This window comes from Botrytis porri (assembly GCF_014898465.1).
Source record: "Botrytis porri strain MUCL 3234 chromosome Unknown BPOR_002, whole genome shotgun sequence".
Classification (NCBI taxonomy): Eukaryota; Fungi; Ascomycota; class Leotiomycetes; order Helotiales; family Sclerotiniaceae; genus Botrytis; species Botrytis porri.
In genome coordinates, this window is record NW_024066076.1 from 511,079 (window position 1) to 527,011 (window position 15,933).

The 15,933-nt window shown below is 42.2% G+C and overlaps 3 protein-coding genes across 3 annotated transcripts; 1 reads left to right on the forward strand and 2 right to left on the reverse strand.

Moving 5' to 3' along the window:
- Positions 1-4,171: 4,171 nt before the first annotated feature.
- EAF01_001248 (uncharacterized protein) lies at positions 4,172-6,564 on the reverse strand (the record flags this gene model as incomplete). Its single annotated transcript, XM_038909498.1, has 3 exons — positions 4,172-4,834; positions 4,883-6,133; positions 6,181-6,564. The coding sequence occupies 3 exons, from the start codon at positions 6,562-6,564 to the stop codon at positions 4,172-4,174; spliced, it is 2,298 nt and encodes a 765-aa protein (XP_038774310.1).
- A 628-nt stretch (positions 6,565-7,192) lies between these two features.
- On the forward strand, positions 7,193-11,825 carry EAF01_001249 (uncharacterized protein). Its single transcript, XM_038909499.1, has 2 exons — positions 7,193-7,438; positions 7,521-11,825. The coding sequence occupies exons 1-2, from the start codon at positions 7,320-7,322 to the stop codon at positions 11,653-11,655; spliced, it is 4,254 nt and encodes a 1,417-aa protein (XP_038774311.1). The 5' UTR covers positions 7,193-7,319; the 3' UTR covers positions 11,656-11,825.
- An 842-nt stretch (positions 11,826-12,667) lies between these two features.
- EAF01_001250 (uncharacterized protein) lies at positions 12,668-14,484 on the reverse strand (the record flags this gene model as incomplete). Its single annotated transcript, XM_038909500.1, has 7 exons — positions 12,668-13,358; positions 13,454-13,563; positions 13,623-13,654; positions 13,738-13,893; positions 13,952-13,986; positions 14,092-14,261; positions 14,323-14,484. 7 exons carry the CDS (start codon positions 14,482-14,484, stop codon positions 12,668-12,670), a joined length of 1,356 nt encoding a protein of 451 aa, XP_038774312.1.
- Between the last annotated feature and the right edge of the window lie 1,449 nt (positions 14,485-15,933).

Genomic DNA, 15,933 nt, shown 5'->3' on the forward strand with positions numbered 1-15,933 from the left:
CGGGAACTTTTCTTTGTTGTCGTTAGTTGGGGATGTTCCAAGCAATGTCAAAGCAAAGTATGGATCTCTTCACCCTTTTTTGAACCTTGTCTTGCAATATTCTTTCAGCTGTCTCTGGAATAAATTACTGTTGAAAGCTAAATTTGTACAAAGACAACAAGCTTCTGGTTGAAAAGATTGATTGATCTTTCTCGAAAGTAAGTTGTGAAGTGTTCTCAACACTTGTACCTGCTTGTGCTCGGTCCTGTTGTAAAGGTAAAGGTTATCTTCAGATTGTCGCAGCTTTGATATAACTCCAGCAAAGTCGTAATTGCCAGAATGTAACCAGCTGAGATGATCTAGTAGCGAAGAAAGTTGATAGAAGGTAATGGGAATCGTGGTTTATCTGTATGGTCGAGTAAACACAATCAGCATTTCTTGTTCTCTCTCATTTGCGTCCCGCTTTCACATCACCATCTCCTTCTCGCATGGAGACCGACCGACCTTGAAAGATTTTAAAGCTTCCAGAACAACTCGAGACTTCTTCTAACAAAGGCGCAAATTGACTACGAAGATTGTAGACAATTCATCCAATATATAAACAGTTGGGAAAGGAGTTATGCTGTACCTGTACTGTAATCTTTCCCAATATGTGTTCCAGACCAAGAGGTTCAGATTGCCCCGCTACAAGGATGAGGTTTCTTTCTTCCAAGATTTCACGTTGGACTTTTGAATTCGGAGGAAGTTGTCGCAGAGTTGAGAAAGAAGTCTAGGAGAGATGAAAGACTTTTAAACCTCAGATGATAAAGGAAGAAAAGATGGAGAAGAGAAGAATCCTTTTGACAATATGTTTCTTTTCCGAATAGTCAAGTATAAGTGGTAGTTGGTGGGTGATGGGTGATGGATGTTGTTGAAAGTAAAGTAGCCAAAAGCACGGGTGTAAGTGGTTTTGAATGAGGGGGATCTCGGGTGCTGATTGGAAGCTTTTTAGTGGAGTGGGATGAAATGGATAAGCTGGGTCCCTTTTTTTCTCTACCTAATAAGAGGTAAGGAGGTCAAGCAAGCAATGGTCCAAGGTCCAAGGTCCAAGGTCCAAGTTAAGAAAGTCAAAAAGTACTCAGTATTCAAATTCAGGGACATCCGAGAAAGATCTCAAACAGTAGTTAAAATACTTTGGTATTTGGGAGATAAAAAATACAAGTAGATTTAAAGGTAATTTACTAGGAAGTGATTATTCCAGCTAAGTAAGTAGTGGCATTGGTATCTAGATATGGGTATTATACGGATGAATAGACAAGATGCAGACGAAGATGAAGATGAAGACAATTGTAATAGGTATAGAAATGACTGACTTATTATTATTATATTTCCAAGTCAAAGGGACATGTTTCTCAATCAATATCAATATCAAATCAAAGAATCTACCGATGACTTTCTCACACAAAGTAACCAATATATCTACCAACCGCCAATTGCACATTCAAATCACCGCTCTCTCTAAGAAAAGGACCCCACCAAAAAGTCTACTCTTGATAACCTCCCAGACTCAACTCTTTTCCCTCTAAGCGCCCAACTCGAAATTTCAAAACCCCATCACATCGAAATTTCACTTACGAGGTAGGTGAGATCAAATCAACCTCTCAAACCAAACTCTGACAACCACTGGTTTACTATGATTTGAAAAATTTCACTCGCTTATGCGTCTGTTTCACACGGCACAGCCGTTGGTCTTTTCTCATGGAACCAATCAACAGAATTTCGTGTGTGTGGAAATTATACCTAGGTATTCGTGTTACAGTACATATGTTCACACTCTATTCATTAACTACTAGGTAGTAGGTATCTACCCAGGGTGTGAGAGTTTACTATGAACAGAGATACGGTAATTTGTGTTTGATCAACAGCTACTTGCTCATATTCATACTCAGACTCCATTTCTCTTATCCTTCCGTGGGTATGGAGATGATACAAGATGAATCGTATCATCAGAGCGTCCTCGAGGGACCATATCTTGAGTAGGGTCCCAATATTACACAACATTGACAGACACCTAGATTCATCCAACACGAAGATCCATATGTATAGCACCGTATATATAGCCTCCCAAATCCACACTGACATTCGTGCGAGAAGCTTTGCCCTCTCTTTCTAGAAATCTTTCTAGAAAAGATCCATTATGCTCATCTAGACTTTCTACTATAATCTATGCATCATGATATCTACCTTTCTATCTGTTCATTTGTTTCATCCACCATCCTCAATCTCCTTTCACAAACCTCATCATCCCCACAGTCTAGCAAGATAGAAAAACATCACCACTTACGAACCAGCCTGCCTTCCCTTCGTATCTACTCGAGCAGAAACCAGAAAAACATCTCATATAAATTAAGAGGTCCATCAACTGTCATCCACTTCTCAAACAAACATCCAAACGGAGACTCTGGCAATGGGCCATGGCTTCTGAGATGACTTCGATCATGTGGCCCGTGATCTGATCGTCACTCTGATTTCACTCTCCTTAACCTTAATACTTCAATTCTCTTTCGCCTACCCTTCCTCCTAAGTACATCCCATCTCATCACCATAACAGACCACCATTTGAAGATACAACCAAATCAAACTCTACCATTCAATCACCATCACAATACATCCACACAAAGTAGCAAAGCAACAAATCCATCCCTCCCCCAGCGCGAATCTCTCTAAACCCCCCTCCCTATCCTCTCCTCCCCCCATCCATCCCCAACCCCAAAGTTTTGACCTCCTCAATTACAATCGACAATTTCCTCCATCGTCCAAAGCACCTCCAACTACACTACCAAATACCAAGTTCCAAGTTCCAACCGCATCATTCCCTCCACCTACCCTACGCATTACTCCCCACTAGGACCAACCACCCAGAAACTCAAATCTCTCCACCCAATAGATTTCCGTCTGCCCGCCACCCCGTTTGACAATTCTCCAGACGAAACACTTCTTTTATCATCCCGGTCTTTATTCTTACCTATTGGGTTTCACTTTTGATTCTGGAATTTTGGGTAGGTTGTAACTCGTAGGTACTGTAGTCTATTCTTATTATTATCATTGTGTTTATATTCATTTACTATATATGTACCACCTATCTACCTATATTACCTATAAATAAACCCCTCATCCCAACGCCAACACTATAAATATGATAGATAATCCCGAAATTCTATACTACCTCACTACATACCTACAAACCACCCAGTACTTACACACAACCTCCCCAGACCACCGCTCCCAAACCTCAAAGCCCAGACCCATACCTACCTACCAAGAATCTAAACCACAACATCATGCAAATCAATGCTTGATTGCCGGTATATATGCTTAATACCTACTTTAATCCTCCATATCTTCATTCCTTCATTCCTTCATAACTACCCACTACTACTACTACTACATACTCTTCGAAACACCCCCTCGTACCTCTTACCTCTTACCTCTTACCTAGCTTAAGAAGCTCTGGACTCTGGGGTATGTGATCTGATTCTTATCCATATCCATATCTTATGAGTTACGAGCTACCAGGGAGCGAGTATTCATGAAAGGGTGTTTGTAGTACATATACATATACATATACATAGGTATCTAGTATCCAGTATTTACAAATCAACACAAAACACAAATCATAAATATAATCTACAGAAAATCTAAAGCGTCCAAAGTAATGAAAGTTCACACAGTATAAAATATCATATCCCCTATAATCACCATCCCTCATATCTACTAATATTCTCGTACAGATGCCAGGTCTACAAACCATGTCATATTAAAATATAAATCTCTCATGCTCAAACATGAATACACCTATTTCCATCCCCTACATTACATGAAAGCTCCCTCCAGTGACTCGTCACACTCATATCCGTGACCGCAATCCTGCACCTATCTATTCAATCATCCATCACTCACTCAAGTACAAGTCATTCACACCCTACACCTTCCACATACGCACACACAAGCACAAATAATCTCATCTCCCAACAGGGTAGTATTCAACTGACGAACATTACGAATCTCGAAAACACGCTATGAAAATGGGTCCAACTATCAACAACCAATACCCATCATCCCAACAATCCTCAATCAAGAACCTATAAACCCCACTCCGAACACCAAATCATGCTCAAAAAATCCATATACAATCTTAATCTCATATCATTCATTACATCAACGTGCAAGACTTTGAAAACCCCAGCATATTTTTATAGTAGCCCTCATCATCTGCTTCCCCGGTGTTCACATTCTGTTTTCTTATAACCCCCGTGACTTTAATTGAATGTTCACCTTCCGCATGCCACCATCTAAGTCTTTGAATCAACCCTCCATCCGCATCATCCGTACTAATCGTCCACTTCCCCGCGCTAACTTCAACCTCGCATTTATCTTTCGGGAAATGGAACTCGGGAAGGAAGACTTCGGTGGGCATATCTTCGGATGTTGCTTCGCCGGCACGAAGTCGCAATGTAAAGGTACACTTTCGAAGATCGAATCCGTAATCTAAAACCTTACCAACCGTTGCGATGGGGAATGGACGAACATAGGCCTCAGCGGCTCGGTAACCAGGAGAATTGGTGAGTTCAGGAGGGCTATCAGTTTGCTTCGACAAAATTGAGGGAGTTTTCAATGTTGCTTTTAAATTACCTGGATTGATAGTTGACTCGTCTGAGTTTTGTTTTTTGGTATTGGGTCCAGCTGTGTGGTCTACTAGCGATGTACTTGAATCGCTGGGTGTTGGAGGATTGGCTTCGAGTGGTAGTGGTAAATCATCCAAGGAAAAAATTGAAAGATCCTCGCCGTTCCATTGGTCACCGATAGCATGTTTATTCTGTAAATCATTAGTGAAATTCAAGCTATGAAAATTCTGGTGACTTGCCTCGCACATATAAATCCATAGAGCAGAGCCTGCCATAGCACTTCCTTCTAGGGCAAAGTAATTTGCATCCATTGCCCCTGATTGACTAGAATAATCACCAGTTTTGTAAGCATACCTATCATCCATGTCATAAGGAATACCAAATTCTGTCAAAACACATGGATGATTTCCCATATAGTCTTCACCCTCTTTTTTGATCGCCGCAAGTTGATCTCTGAAACAATTCCTGATTGCTGTCTCTCCAATCTTGATAGCTAAGGCTGGTGTCCAATATCGACCTCGCAAGACACCAAAAACATCAACATTCCAATAACGATTCCACTTTTTGGTCATAAGCGTGACTCCATCATAGTAATGAGCCGCATAGACCATAAGAGGATCGTCGTCTTTGGTATCTTTAATTGACGGTGGAATTTCCAACACTGGTGGCTGACAAAACAAGATTGAGTCTTTATGGTGAGCTCTGATGGCGTCCCGATGTTTGCGGTAGTAATCCATGAAGTGTGAGTTTGTAAACTCTTCATAGCTAAGTTCTTGCCCTGTTCGAGGATTCTTCTTAAAGTAATCTTTCTTTAACAGAGTATCTGTTGATGGATCCCATACGCCGTGCTGAGCCCAGATGCACTCGCCCAGCTTCCAACCAGGGTCTCGCTTGTAGCCATATCTTGATTCGTCATAGTCTGCTGATAACCATGCTGTCTCTCCTTGGGGATCAATATAAGTTGTGCCAGATTTGTATGGTCCCATCCCCCCAAAACCCCATGTGGCTATTTCACATGCTCTTCCAGACCCAGTCAACATGGCTTGAAATGCAGTCGGAGATGTTCCTTTCTGTAGCTTCTGTTCGCTTGGAATGGTAGATAAATCTGCCCAGCCGGCAAAGCCACGGTTAGGCTCATTCATACTTTCCCAGCCAATTACCACTTCATTTTCGAGGTCTCCTGCTTCATGAATCCTCTTTGCAAGGTGGGCACAAGCATTTATGAAGTGATCCTGAAGGTAATCCTGTATGTTCTTACCATCAATGATACATTTAGGTGCAAAGTCCCGACCAGTGAAGAAAAATGTAAATATCGTTTGACAGGCTAAACGTGTATAATTCGTAGCCCAAATCATTTTGGGGTAGTTCTCGGGATCTGGATATGTATTTTGCACGATTGCCGCTTCTGTCACAGCGAACTTTTTAGGATCAAACCCGCAAGCATAGAGAGTCCACATTGGAGCTCCTGATCCACCCGAAAATCTCGACCACTGCTTTGTTAGTCGTTGAAACTTTTGCTTGAAGGCTGCATACTTACGACGTCTTGATGGGGGTCCATGAAAATATAGAAACCATAACTTTTTGCCAATCGCAGAATTTCAATGGTGTGCTGAATCCATGTCTCGTCATATATACCCGGGCCGGCCGATTCAATTGCCTCCCATGTGAAAACATATCGTATCGTATTGTAACCGCAACGTTTCAATCGCGCGAAATGAGTATGTGCGTCTTCTGGCGAAAATGGGCGAGCATGGAAGTTGACATGATCACCATTGAAGAAGTCCTTTGAGATATATGAGGGTTGGTTCGGGTTGCTAGGATACTTGGCGTCTCCAGCAAGATTTATTCCACGAAGAGTAACTTCACGGCCATGAGAATCGCGGAAGAGGCCATTCTCGATCGTTAAGCGCAGTGGTGACATAGTGTGAATGAATTCTTCGAGGAAGAGTGCGAGAGAGGTTCAAGAATTGTTCTCGTCCGGCAGCGAAAGTACGAGATGATTTTAGTTCCTGGCAGACAGCGCTTAGTGTTCTGCTTGCTTTGATAAGATATCGGCGGTGTGGTTCTTCTTGTCGATCTCTCCTCGATTGATTGACAATGATTATATCTCTATCGTCCTAATTGCAGTATGGAAAGAGATGTTTATGTGAATGGGATCAAAAGACATATGAATGTGATAAGAACAAATAAACAACCACCAGTACCAATTCCCGTATTCGGGATCTTGGTTCCTTCTATTTGCACTGCCTAGGTAGTTTTTATGTCTGGGGGCAACAATGACGACGTCAGATGGGTATCCGACTATCACAGGAGTAAGACGTACCCAATGAAAAGACCCTGTTAATCGATTTTACTTCGTTTAACTCGCTATCTTACAGGTCCACGGGTGTGCTGACAAACAACATAGGCCTCTTCCGGTGTTCCCTTCCAAAGGGGGACGAAGATGATCCGAGCCGAACAGGCACGAGGAGACACGGCAGGCTAGACCCCACCAAGAAGGACAAGGCTGTAATCAAAAAATGTATGATGTACCTACCTAGCTTATTGGTGCTTGCTACGAGTATAATTCTAATCATGTGTAGTTCAGAACTTATCGTTTGATCTTCAACACTTTCTCATAAATCAAAGCTAGTTTATTGGGTTAACTATGCCGGATAAATTGCTCAGTAATACAACATGTCAGGAACCAAAGCCGCGCTGAAAGCTATAAATGCTGCAGTTCAATCTCACAAGTATGATGAAGCTGTCGAGCAAGCCCGGAAGCTTCTTGATTCGGATCCAAATAGCTACCAGGCGTAAGTTCAACCCTGTATCATTGCTCATGCATTTATATATATTTCTCGGAAGCAACATCACTCTCTAACTTCCGGTCCGCAGGAATATATTCTTAGGATTTGCCTATAGTAAACAAGCGAAATACCCTGAAGCAGAAAAGGCTTACGATGCTGCAACTAAAGTCAAGGAAGGAGAGCCACAGGCATGGCAAGGTCTCATTCAGTTATACGAGAAGCAGGGTGGTTCCAAGGTTGAGCAATATCAAATAGCAGCTTTGCAGTTATCTCAAATCTATCAAGCTCACGACGACAAATACAAATGTCAAGATGTCATCGACAAATTTCTCGCGTTTGCCAAAAATGAAGGATCCCGCATGCAGCACAGGAGATCCTTGGAAGTCATTCTACCTGATAGCCCAATCTACCAATATCTGGAAGGCCGCGTTCATCATCCTTCACACACCTATCAAATCATAGCTCAGATTACCGAGTTCGAAGAGAAAGAGCGTATCAACAAGGAAATTGGAGAGCGACGAACAAGATTAGGTGCCAAGATTAGTCAAGTAACAGTCGAAGTGAAACGAGAAGTCTTGAAAGATAGTGATTTGGAAGAAATTTACAATAATATCATAGACTGGACCACCGATGATGAGATTCGCCGTCAATACGAAGAGAAACTCATTAAAAGATGTCTAGACACTCTGGTTGTTCTCCCACCCGGAGACTCAAAGACAGAGAAACGATCAAAAGTATTCAAGCTGGCTACAGATATGGTTTTAATTAAGCATCCGTACAAGCTGGCATGGGATATTGCTATTGAGTGGCAAGATCCCGAATATGTTCAAGGCTTGGATGTCAACAATTTACGCGAATACATATATTTCTTCCCTGCGAGTGGTCTTGCTCAGGTTCTTCGAGGATACATGTCCAGTGAGATTTCGCCTTTCCCGCCACCGCCACGAACTCCAGCTCCCACGAATAACGAGAAAAGTGATGAAAGTAGTTCAGATGAAGACGACGGAGGAGTGACGTTGGATGACTTTGCGATGCTTGCAGAAGATCGCTTGGCAATGATGATAGAAGGCATGACGGATTCTCCCACATCAGTACTGGCACATCGTCTCATGGGAGAGTATTATCAATTTTTAGATGAGCACGAAAGCGTGGTGGAACTTATGCGGAACGCAAATCGGCTTGCATTAGAAGAATCCAACAAAATTGGCAAAAAGCTCAAAAATGCATCCCAATCTTTCAAAGCCATGTTGGGTACTGCTCTCGTATTTTATCAATCGCCGAAGAATCATCCGGAAGCAAAAGCTTTATTCGATGGTCTGTTGAAAGAAAATCCCACCTCAACTCCTGCTCTCATAGGAATTGGTTTGATTTATGAGGAAGAAGACGACTTTGTTGCCGCTATTGACTTCCTTGAACGTGCTTTACAACGAGATCCTACGAATATCCGAGTTAAGGCTGAAGCAGCATGGGTCAAGGCTATTAATGGCGACTATCTTCGTGGATGTGAGGAGTTAGAAGAGTGCTTACCTCAAATCGAAGCCAAAGATATGAAGTCTCGAGACTTACTGGCCCAAACACAATATCGTGTTGGTGTTTGCTTATGGAACATAGATACTTCGAAATCTGCACGCAAGGACAGAAAGGGAGCATATTCATATTTCCTGGCATCACTGAAAAGTAACCTTAATTTTGCTCCGGCATATACTAGTCTGGGCATATTCTACGCAGACTACTCGAATGACAAAAAGAGATCTCGAAAGTGTTTTCAGAAAGCTTTTGAGCTTTCATCCTCGGAAGTGGAAGCTGCTGAGCGCTTGGCTAGGATATTCGCAGGCCAGGGCGAGTGGGAGCTGGTCGAATCAGTTGCTCAACGAGTTGTCAATTCGGGAAAGGTCAGACCAGCACCTGGCTCGAAGAAAAAGGGCATCAGTTGGCCATTTGCTGCACTTGGAACTGCCGAGTTGAATAAACAAGACTACTCCAAGAGCATTGTTTCTTTCCAATCCGCACTGCGCATCACACCTTCTGATTATCATTCATGGGTCGGCCTAGGCGAAAGTTATCACAATTCCGGACGTTACATTGCTGCAACAAAAGCTTTTCACCATGCGGAACAATTCGAGAGCGAAATTGAGCAAAGACAGGATGGTGAGACCTGGTTTGCAAAGCATATGCTCGCCAATGTAAAGCGTGAGCTAGGAAACTTCGATGATGCCATTGAGGGCTATAAATCTGTACTTCAAAATCGTCCCGCGGAATTTGGTGTTTCTATTGCTCTGATTCAGACTTTGGTTGATAGTGCCTGGGATAGTATTGAGAAAGGGCTTTTTGGACAAGCAGCTCAACGTGCGACCGAGGCTATTGAAGTTGCTAGTCAAGTTTTCGAGAGCAGAGCTGATGCTTTCAACCTCTGGCGAGCTGTAGGCGATGCTTGTGCTGTTTACTCTTGGGTTTGGAGCCGCATCAACGAGTTCCCAGATGTGAATATCAAAAAATTGCTTGAAGAATGGGCAACTACTTATGATGTTTTTGCAGACGTCGATGGAGTATCTGTTGATGTCGTTTTAGCAAAGGGACTATTTCCTGCCGATGAAGAGGATGGAGTGCGCCGAACTCGATGTCTTCATGCAGCGATTCTAGCCCACAAGCGAGCTATACATTCCTCATCTCACGATACACACGCCCAGGCAGTTGCTTATTACAATCTCGGTTGGATTGAGCATCGTGCCCATGTCTGTTTGGCACCTAGTTTGAAAAAGAAATCTACCAGATATCAGAAAGCCGCAGTTCGATGTTTCAAAAGAGCTATCGAATTAGAAGCAGGCAACTCAGAGTTCTGGAACGCGTTGGGTATAGTTACCAGTGATCTAAATCCAAAGGTTGCACAGCATTCTTTTGTTCGAAGTCTCTACTTGAATGAGAGAAGTGCTCAGACATGGACTAATTTAGGATCATTATATTTACAACAGAATGATCACCAGCTTGCCAATGATGCCTTTACAAGAGCTCAGTCTACTGATCCGGATTACTCGCATGCTTGGATTGGACAGGGACTTCTTGCTCTCATGTTGGGCGATGCGAAGGAAGCCAATCTCCTTTTTACTCATGCCATGGAGATTTCTGGATCGTCTTCTTTAATCACGCATCGGCAATACTCACAGTCAACTTTTGATCAAGTTCTGGCTGCGAAGAATGTCACCAATGTAGCAGACTTGGTTCAGCCTTTGTTTGCGCTGAACCAAGTCCAATCGATGGCTCCTGATGATCTTGTCTCAAAGCATCTCTCAGCACTTTTTTCTGAGCGTACACATGATATTTCTTCAGCTGTAACAACCTTGACCACAATTTGTGGAGCGGCTGAAGCCGATTACGAAGTTACAGAATCACCAGAATCATTATCTCGATTTGCTTTGGCCAAAGCAGATCTCGCTCGATCTCAATTGGCAAATGAGCAATATGAAGAAGCTGTAGAAAGTGGAGACCTCGCTTTACAACTCTGTGATGAAGATAGTGGCAATGAGCTTTCTGCAGAAGATCGTCAGAAATGTAGACTATCTGCTCATCTTACTGTCGGCCTAGCCCATTACTACCTGAAAAATCTCGATACCGCTCTTGAGTATTTTGAGCCCGCTCTCAAAGAATCTAAAGGAAACCCCGATGCAGTATGCGTCTTTGCTCAAGTTTTATGGGCTCATGGCACCGAATCATCCCGCTCCAAAGCACAAGATATTCTCTATGAATGTGTGGAGTCTCATCCTAATCACGTACAATCAGTGTTACTTCTCGGAATCATAGCTCTATTCAATTCAGATACCGAAGGCATCGAAGCAGTAACTGCGGAGTTACAAACTCTCCGCACTGATAAGGTTATTACGGATGCAGAACAAGCATGTGTTGGCGAAGTTCTTCGTTCCATTGCTGCATTTGCCGAAGAGGATTCGCAGATTCAAGTAATGAGCGAGGTCCAGAAAGATGTGATTCTTCATCCAGGTTCAACCCATGTTTGGTCGAGATTGGCAGCTACGACTGGTGATGCAAAGGCGGCTGAGATGGCAGTACTGACAGCGAAGAAATCCGTCCCTCCACGTGGAGTCTTAGGTGCTGAGGATTTATCAATTGCGTATGCCGGTACTGGAAAGCTCGGTGACGCTCAGAGGGGTATTATGGTTGCACCATGGAAGAAGGATGCGTGGGATGCTTTCAGTAATGGTATCTCTACATAGTGCGCTATATCTCAAGTCGAGATTAGTATGATTAATGACCAACTAAACGTCGTCGCATGGACGCAAAAAAGTATCTTTCTATGTATGGCATACTATCTCATGTATCATATACAGTATTCTTCAAGACGCATTATGAATGAAAACCATTGCTTATATCCAAAACCGAATATGTGAAATCGTCAGCGCAGAAATGTTATGTATTTGATAACAAGTAGTGCCTTGCAATTAATCCACTTTTAGACCTCACAGACAGAGACTACTATTTCCTCATTATCACGCAATGTCTCTTTGTCTTTTCTAGCTCATAGTCTTTACCCTCTTCTTAAAAATTAAACTCTCTACCGATCTTGATACCATTTATCTAATTCCCTCCCAATCTTAATAACGTTAAACATTCGAAGCACCGAGACCAGTCTAGAAAATCTATTGGTTTAGACCCATAAGATACAGATGATATCATGCAAAAATCCTGATATTAATTAGCCGAATGTTGATCTCTGGCCTCAATCGTATGAGTTGTAGACACATAAATCGACTTGAGTTTCTGGACATCGCTCGGAATCTGACAAGAAATATTACATAAAATTTAGGAACAGCTAGAATGATATGATTTTCAACTTAAATTTCGGGGACAAATCTATGTTGTTCATTCACATTGGAGCCAGAAGATAGTGGTATGGATTTGAGACACTAATGCATTTTGGAAATAACATAAAAGATTGAAAACCTTCTTTTGAGTTGTAGGGGAATAGCTGGTTACGAACTCAAGACATTATTTTCAATAATACCTGCCAAGTTCTGTTATGATCTTGGAAACAAAATGTCGAAATTCAAATACATCACGGTCACGGTAATTCATAGATTCTGATCTGGAGTTTTGAAATGAGTTTCTTATATTATTGAATTCTTTCTATTTAGAATTCCAACTCTAGAAGTCTTTGTGTCTAAGCTTCTTGAGCAATCTAGAGTGCAACTACCGGTAGTGTCGATCATACTTTGAATCAGAACACCCTCAAGAAATCTCCCTCTGTCTAGGTCTGTAAATACAAAAAGCAACAGCACCCACAAACACCGAGCTCATCACCACAAGCATAGCCATCAACCACGGAACTGACATTGGAATAAGCTGAACAGGATATTTGTTACCATTCGCACTTGTAGAATTGCCCGTTCCGTTCCCATTTGCTGCCGCGTAAGCGGTAGCCCATGCTTTGTAGTTGTCGGTTGTGATGGTAGTCAATGCACTATCTCCATCTACAGTCGTAATCGTGGTTGTTCCGAAGACGCTCTGCAGATTGGCTTCTAATGCCATGGTGTATTTGGACATCTGGATAGAATGGTAGGAATTGTAGTGGGTACTGGCGGATTCCCAGGAAGCTGATAGCGCAGAGTAGGAGGGGTTTGGAAGGCCATTCGAGAGCGTCGAGGTGGGAGCATTACCTGGTTCAGCGAGACTTGGGGTTGGAAGAGGTGGCTCTTGATGGTATAGGAGGACTGTAGCGGTGGGGCTTGTGGTAGGCGAGAAAATTAGATCTTGTGTGGTGGGTCCAGGCTCAGTGTGCGAGGTTACGAGAGGTGAGAGAGCTGTAGGTGGTTTTATATCCCCAAAGATCAGCGAAGAATATTCACAAATCACTTGATTGTCAGAGGCGAAGACCGTAGGAGTAGAGAGGTAATGTTGGAAGTCTGTGTTGTTGACAGGTCTGTGAACTGTTAGTTCGTGGGATCGTTGAATGAGTGAGTATCACCGCCCACGGTGTGGTTGGACAAAGAGTGAGAGAAAAAGTCGAGGACATACTTAAAACACCAATCACTTCTAGTAGTGTCGGCTTTTATAGTGATTTGTTCCCATTGAACTGGCCCAAAGTCCCACTTACTTCCTCCTTGTGTTTCGATTGCGAAAAGTGCCTAAAGATAGTTAGTCTACGTCGGAAGATCATAAAGTAGTTGCAAAGCCAGCTGCTTACCTTGTTAAACGGGCCTTGGCCGCCAGGGGTTGCTGTTGATCATCCTCATTAGCAACCTCGCTTCTGGATCATTTACTTTTGGTAGCGAATGAGAGTGCTGAAGTGAGTGACTTACGATGGTCTTGAGGATCGAAAAGGGATTCTGCAGTGAAGGACGTCTCGCCAGCTTGAATGCCGGAGTAACCCCTCTCAACTTTCCATGTAACATTATATACTCCATTATTTGCACTCATCAATTGGTACTTTGTGGTGATGTGATCTCCTGGATATACTATATTTTATCAGCTCCACTGTCTGTTTAGGAATGTTGGCATAAGTATTGAACGTACCCTGCTGAGCTTTATCGGCTTGCCAGTCTTGAGGTCTGCACGTTTAATGTAAGTTAGCTTTGTTACTTCGAATATGTTCCAGCGACCTCGGATAGCATTAAAGGTCGAATTTTGTGTAAAAAGATATAACAAATACATACGTGCAACAAAATTCTAATCCAATATAAAACCACTCTCCGATACTTCCTTGGTTTGCGACCACAGTTTGCATAATGCCTTGATTGTTCTGAAGTGCAGGCCATATAGCTTGAACGTTGCCTGGAATGACTGACGCATTGGAAGAGTGAGGAACCACTTGAACACTTTCAAACTACAACGTGTCAGCTTCCTATCAGACAAGTAAGTTATTAGAGTAGGAGTGATCATCTTACACTTGCGATTGTTGCATTTGGATCCAGAGTGAGGTAAAAGAAATTTGCATTGATGTCGCCAGCTGAAGCAGCGAGTCCACTCAGGAGACCCCAGACCAATATGAAAATTAACATAATCATGTTCTGAAATTGAGCCAATGATTCTCGAAATACAATAAGCATAATATGAATATCAGTTAAACAAAGCTTAGAGAAGCAATTTCGTTGTTATCGGGGTTTATTAGAGAATGAATAGTGTGTATTTGTTGAGGTGAACTTGATGAAAAGCCAGAAGGAAACGACAAAATGATTGCAAGAATGACAGTAAAAGGTTTGATACAATGTATATGTGAGTATCAAAGAGAAAGCTGAGACTTGTGAAATATATGAGTAGGAATTTTGTTATGACTGGATAACTGCTAGGTAAACACCGGAGAAAGATAGTTCCGAAATGGCCAGACGAAGTTATTCACTACTCGAGCAAGGATATTTGAGAGTTATGACTTTCTTTATGTATGATTTTACACTAAGCACAAACCACAGCGTCCTTAAAGCAAATCAAAAATCAATCTCTTTGTTATAAAAATCCATGGTTTTTTAAACATGGCAGGTTGGGCCCCGAGGTTTTCCTCTCATGACAAGCTATAGAAAATGCAAGTCCTTCTTTATAAAAGAGAAATACACAGTCTAGTGGTATTTGCCACAAATAGGAACTTTCGAATAGTTGTTGCTGGAGAGGACAGTACATATTTATATTTCTCTAATGGAATTATGAAATGGGTTTGAGGTTATAGAATGAGAAGGTACAGATCTACACTCTGCTGCAATGCAAAACATAGGGCTCAATTTCTTCTTGGTAACACGAAAAACTTCTCCTGATGCCATCAAATAACAAAAGCTTTTCTGAAAGAGCGATCGTGACAAGGTGGGAGAACCAGAAAACACCACTTTGACTCTTGAGAAAAAGTATGTATGGACACTAATCATGATAATCTTATAGCATTTATCTCTCATTATAGCCTGACAAACTCATCTTTGTATCATAGCATCACTTAACAAATAACATTTGTGATACTAAGAATGAAATTTGTGCTTTGACGCGTTCAGGAACAAGACGTTATCCTCAAAACATACTTGGAGTGAACAGGTTTATCTCTTCCAAATCAGATGCAATATGACAAGGAATCCTTCACTCACTTCAAAGAACTATGTATGGTAAGTGCTTCTGCATCGGCAAAGAGATACTTCGAGCTAGATACTGTGTCAAGTCCGTGGGTTTTGGATTTGAACTCACATACCTCCAAGTAAGAAAGGATACACAGCTCACGATAATCTTCCCAGGATTCGATGCCTCTTGAAACTAGATTTTACAAACCATCTATTGAACTTTTTATTGCGGTTATTCATGGTAATGTAACGTCTAGAGTGCATTCGAGGTGGGTTTAAGGTTCATCTGCGTCGGCTATCTCGCTTCCAGGCTCGGCCCGACGCTACATGGTTGCTTTTGCCGATATGCAAGAGCATACCGACATGCAGATTGATACATGACGACTCCAATTGGATAATCACCGAGTCAACATTTCCAGAAAGCATCGAACTGGTCACTGTATTATATTTATTTTACTCCGTCTG

What these genes read in the sequence shown, in the direction of transcription:
- EAF01_001249 (XM_038909499.1), top strand. Translation starts at nt 7,320, where the DNA reads ATGTCAGGAACCAAAGCCGCGCTGAAAGCTATAAATGCTGCAGTTCAA. An exon ending in GATCCAAATAGCTACCAGGC is followed by an intron (nt 7,439 to 7,520) that starts GTAAGTTCAACC and finishes TCCGGTCCGCAG; the next exon opens with GAATATATTCTTAGGATTTG.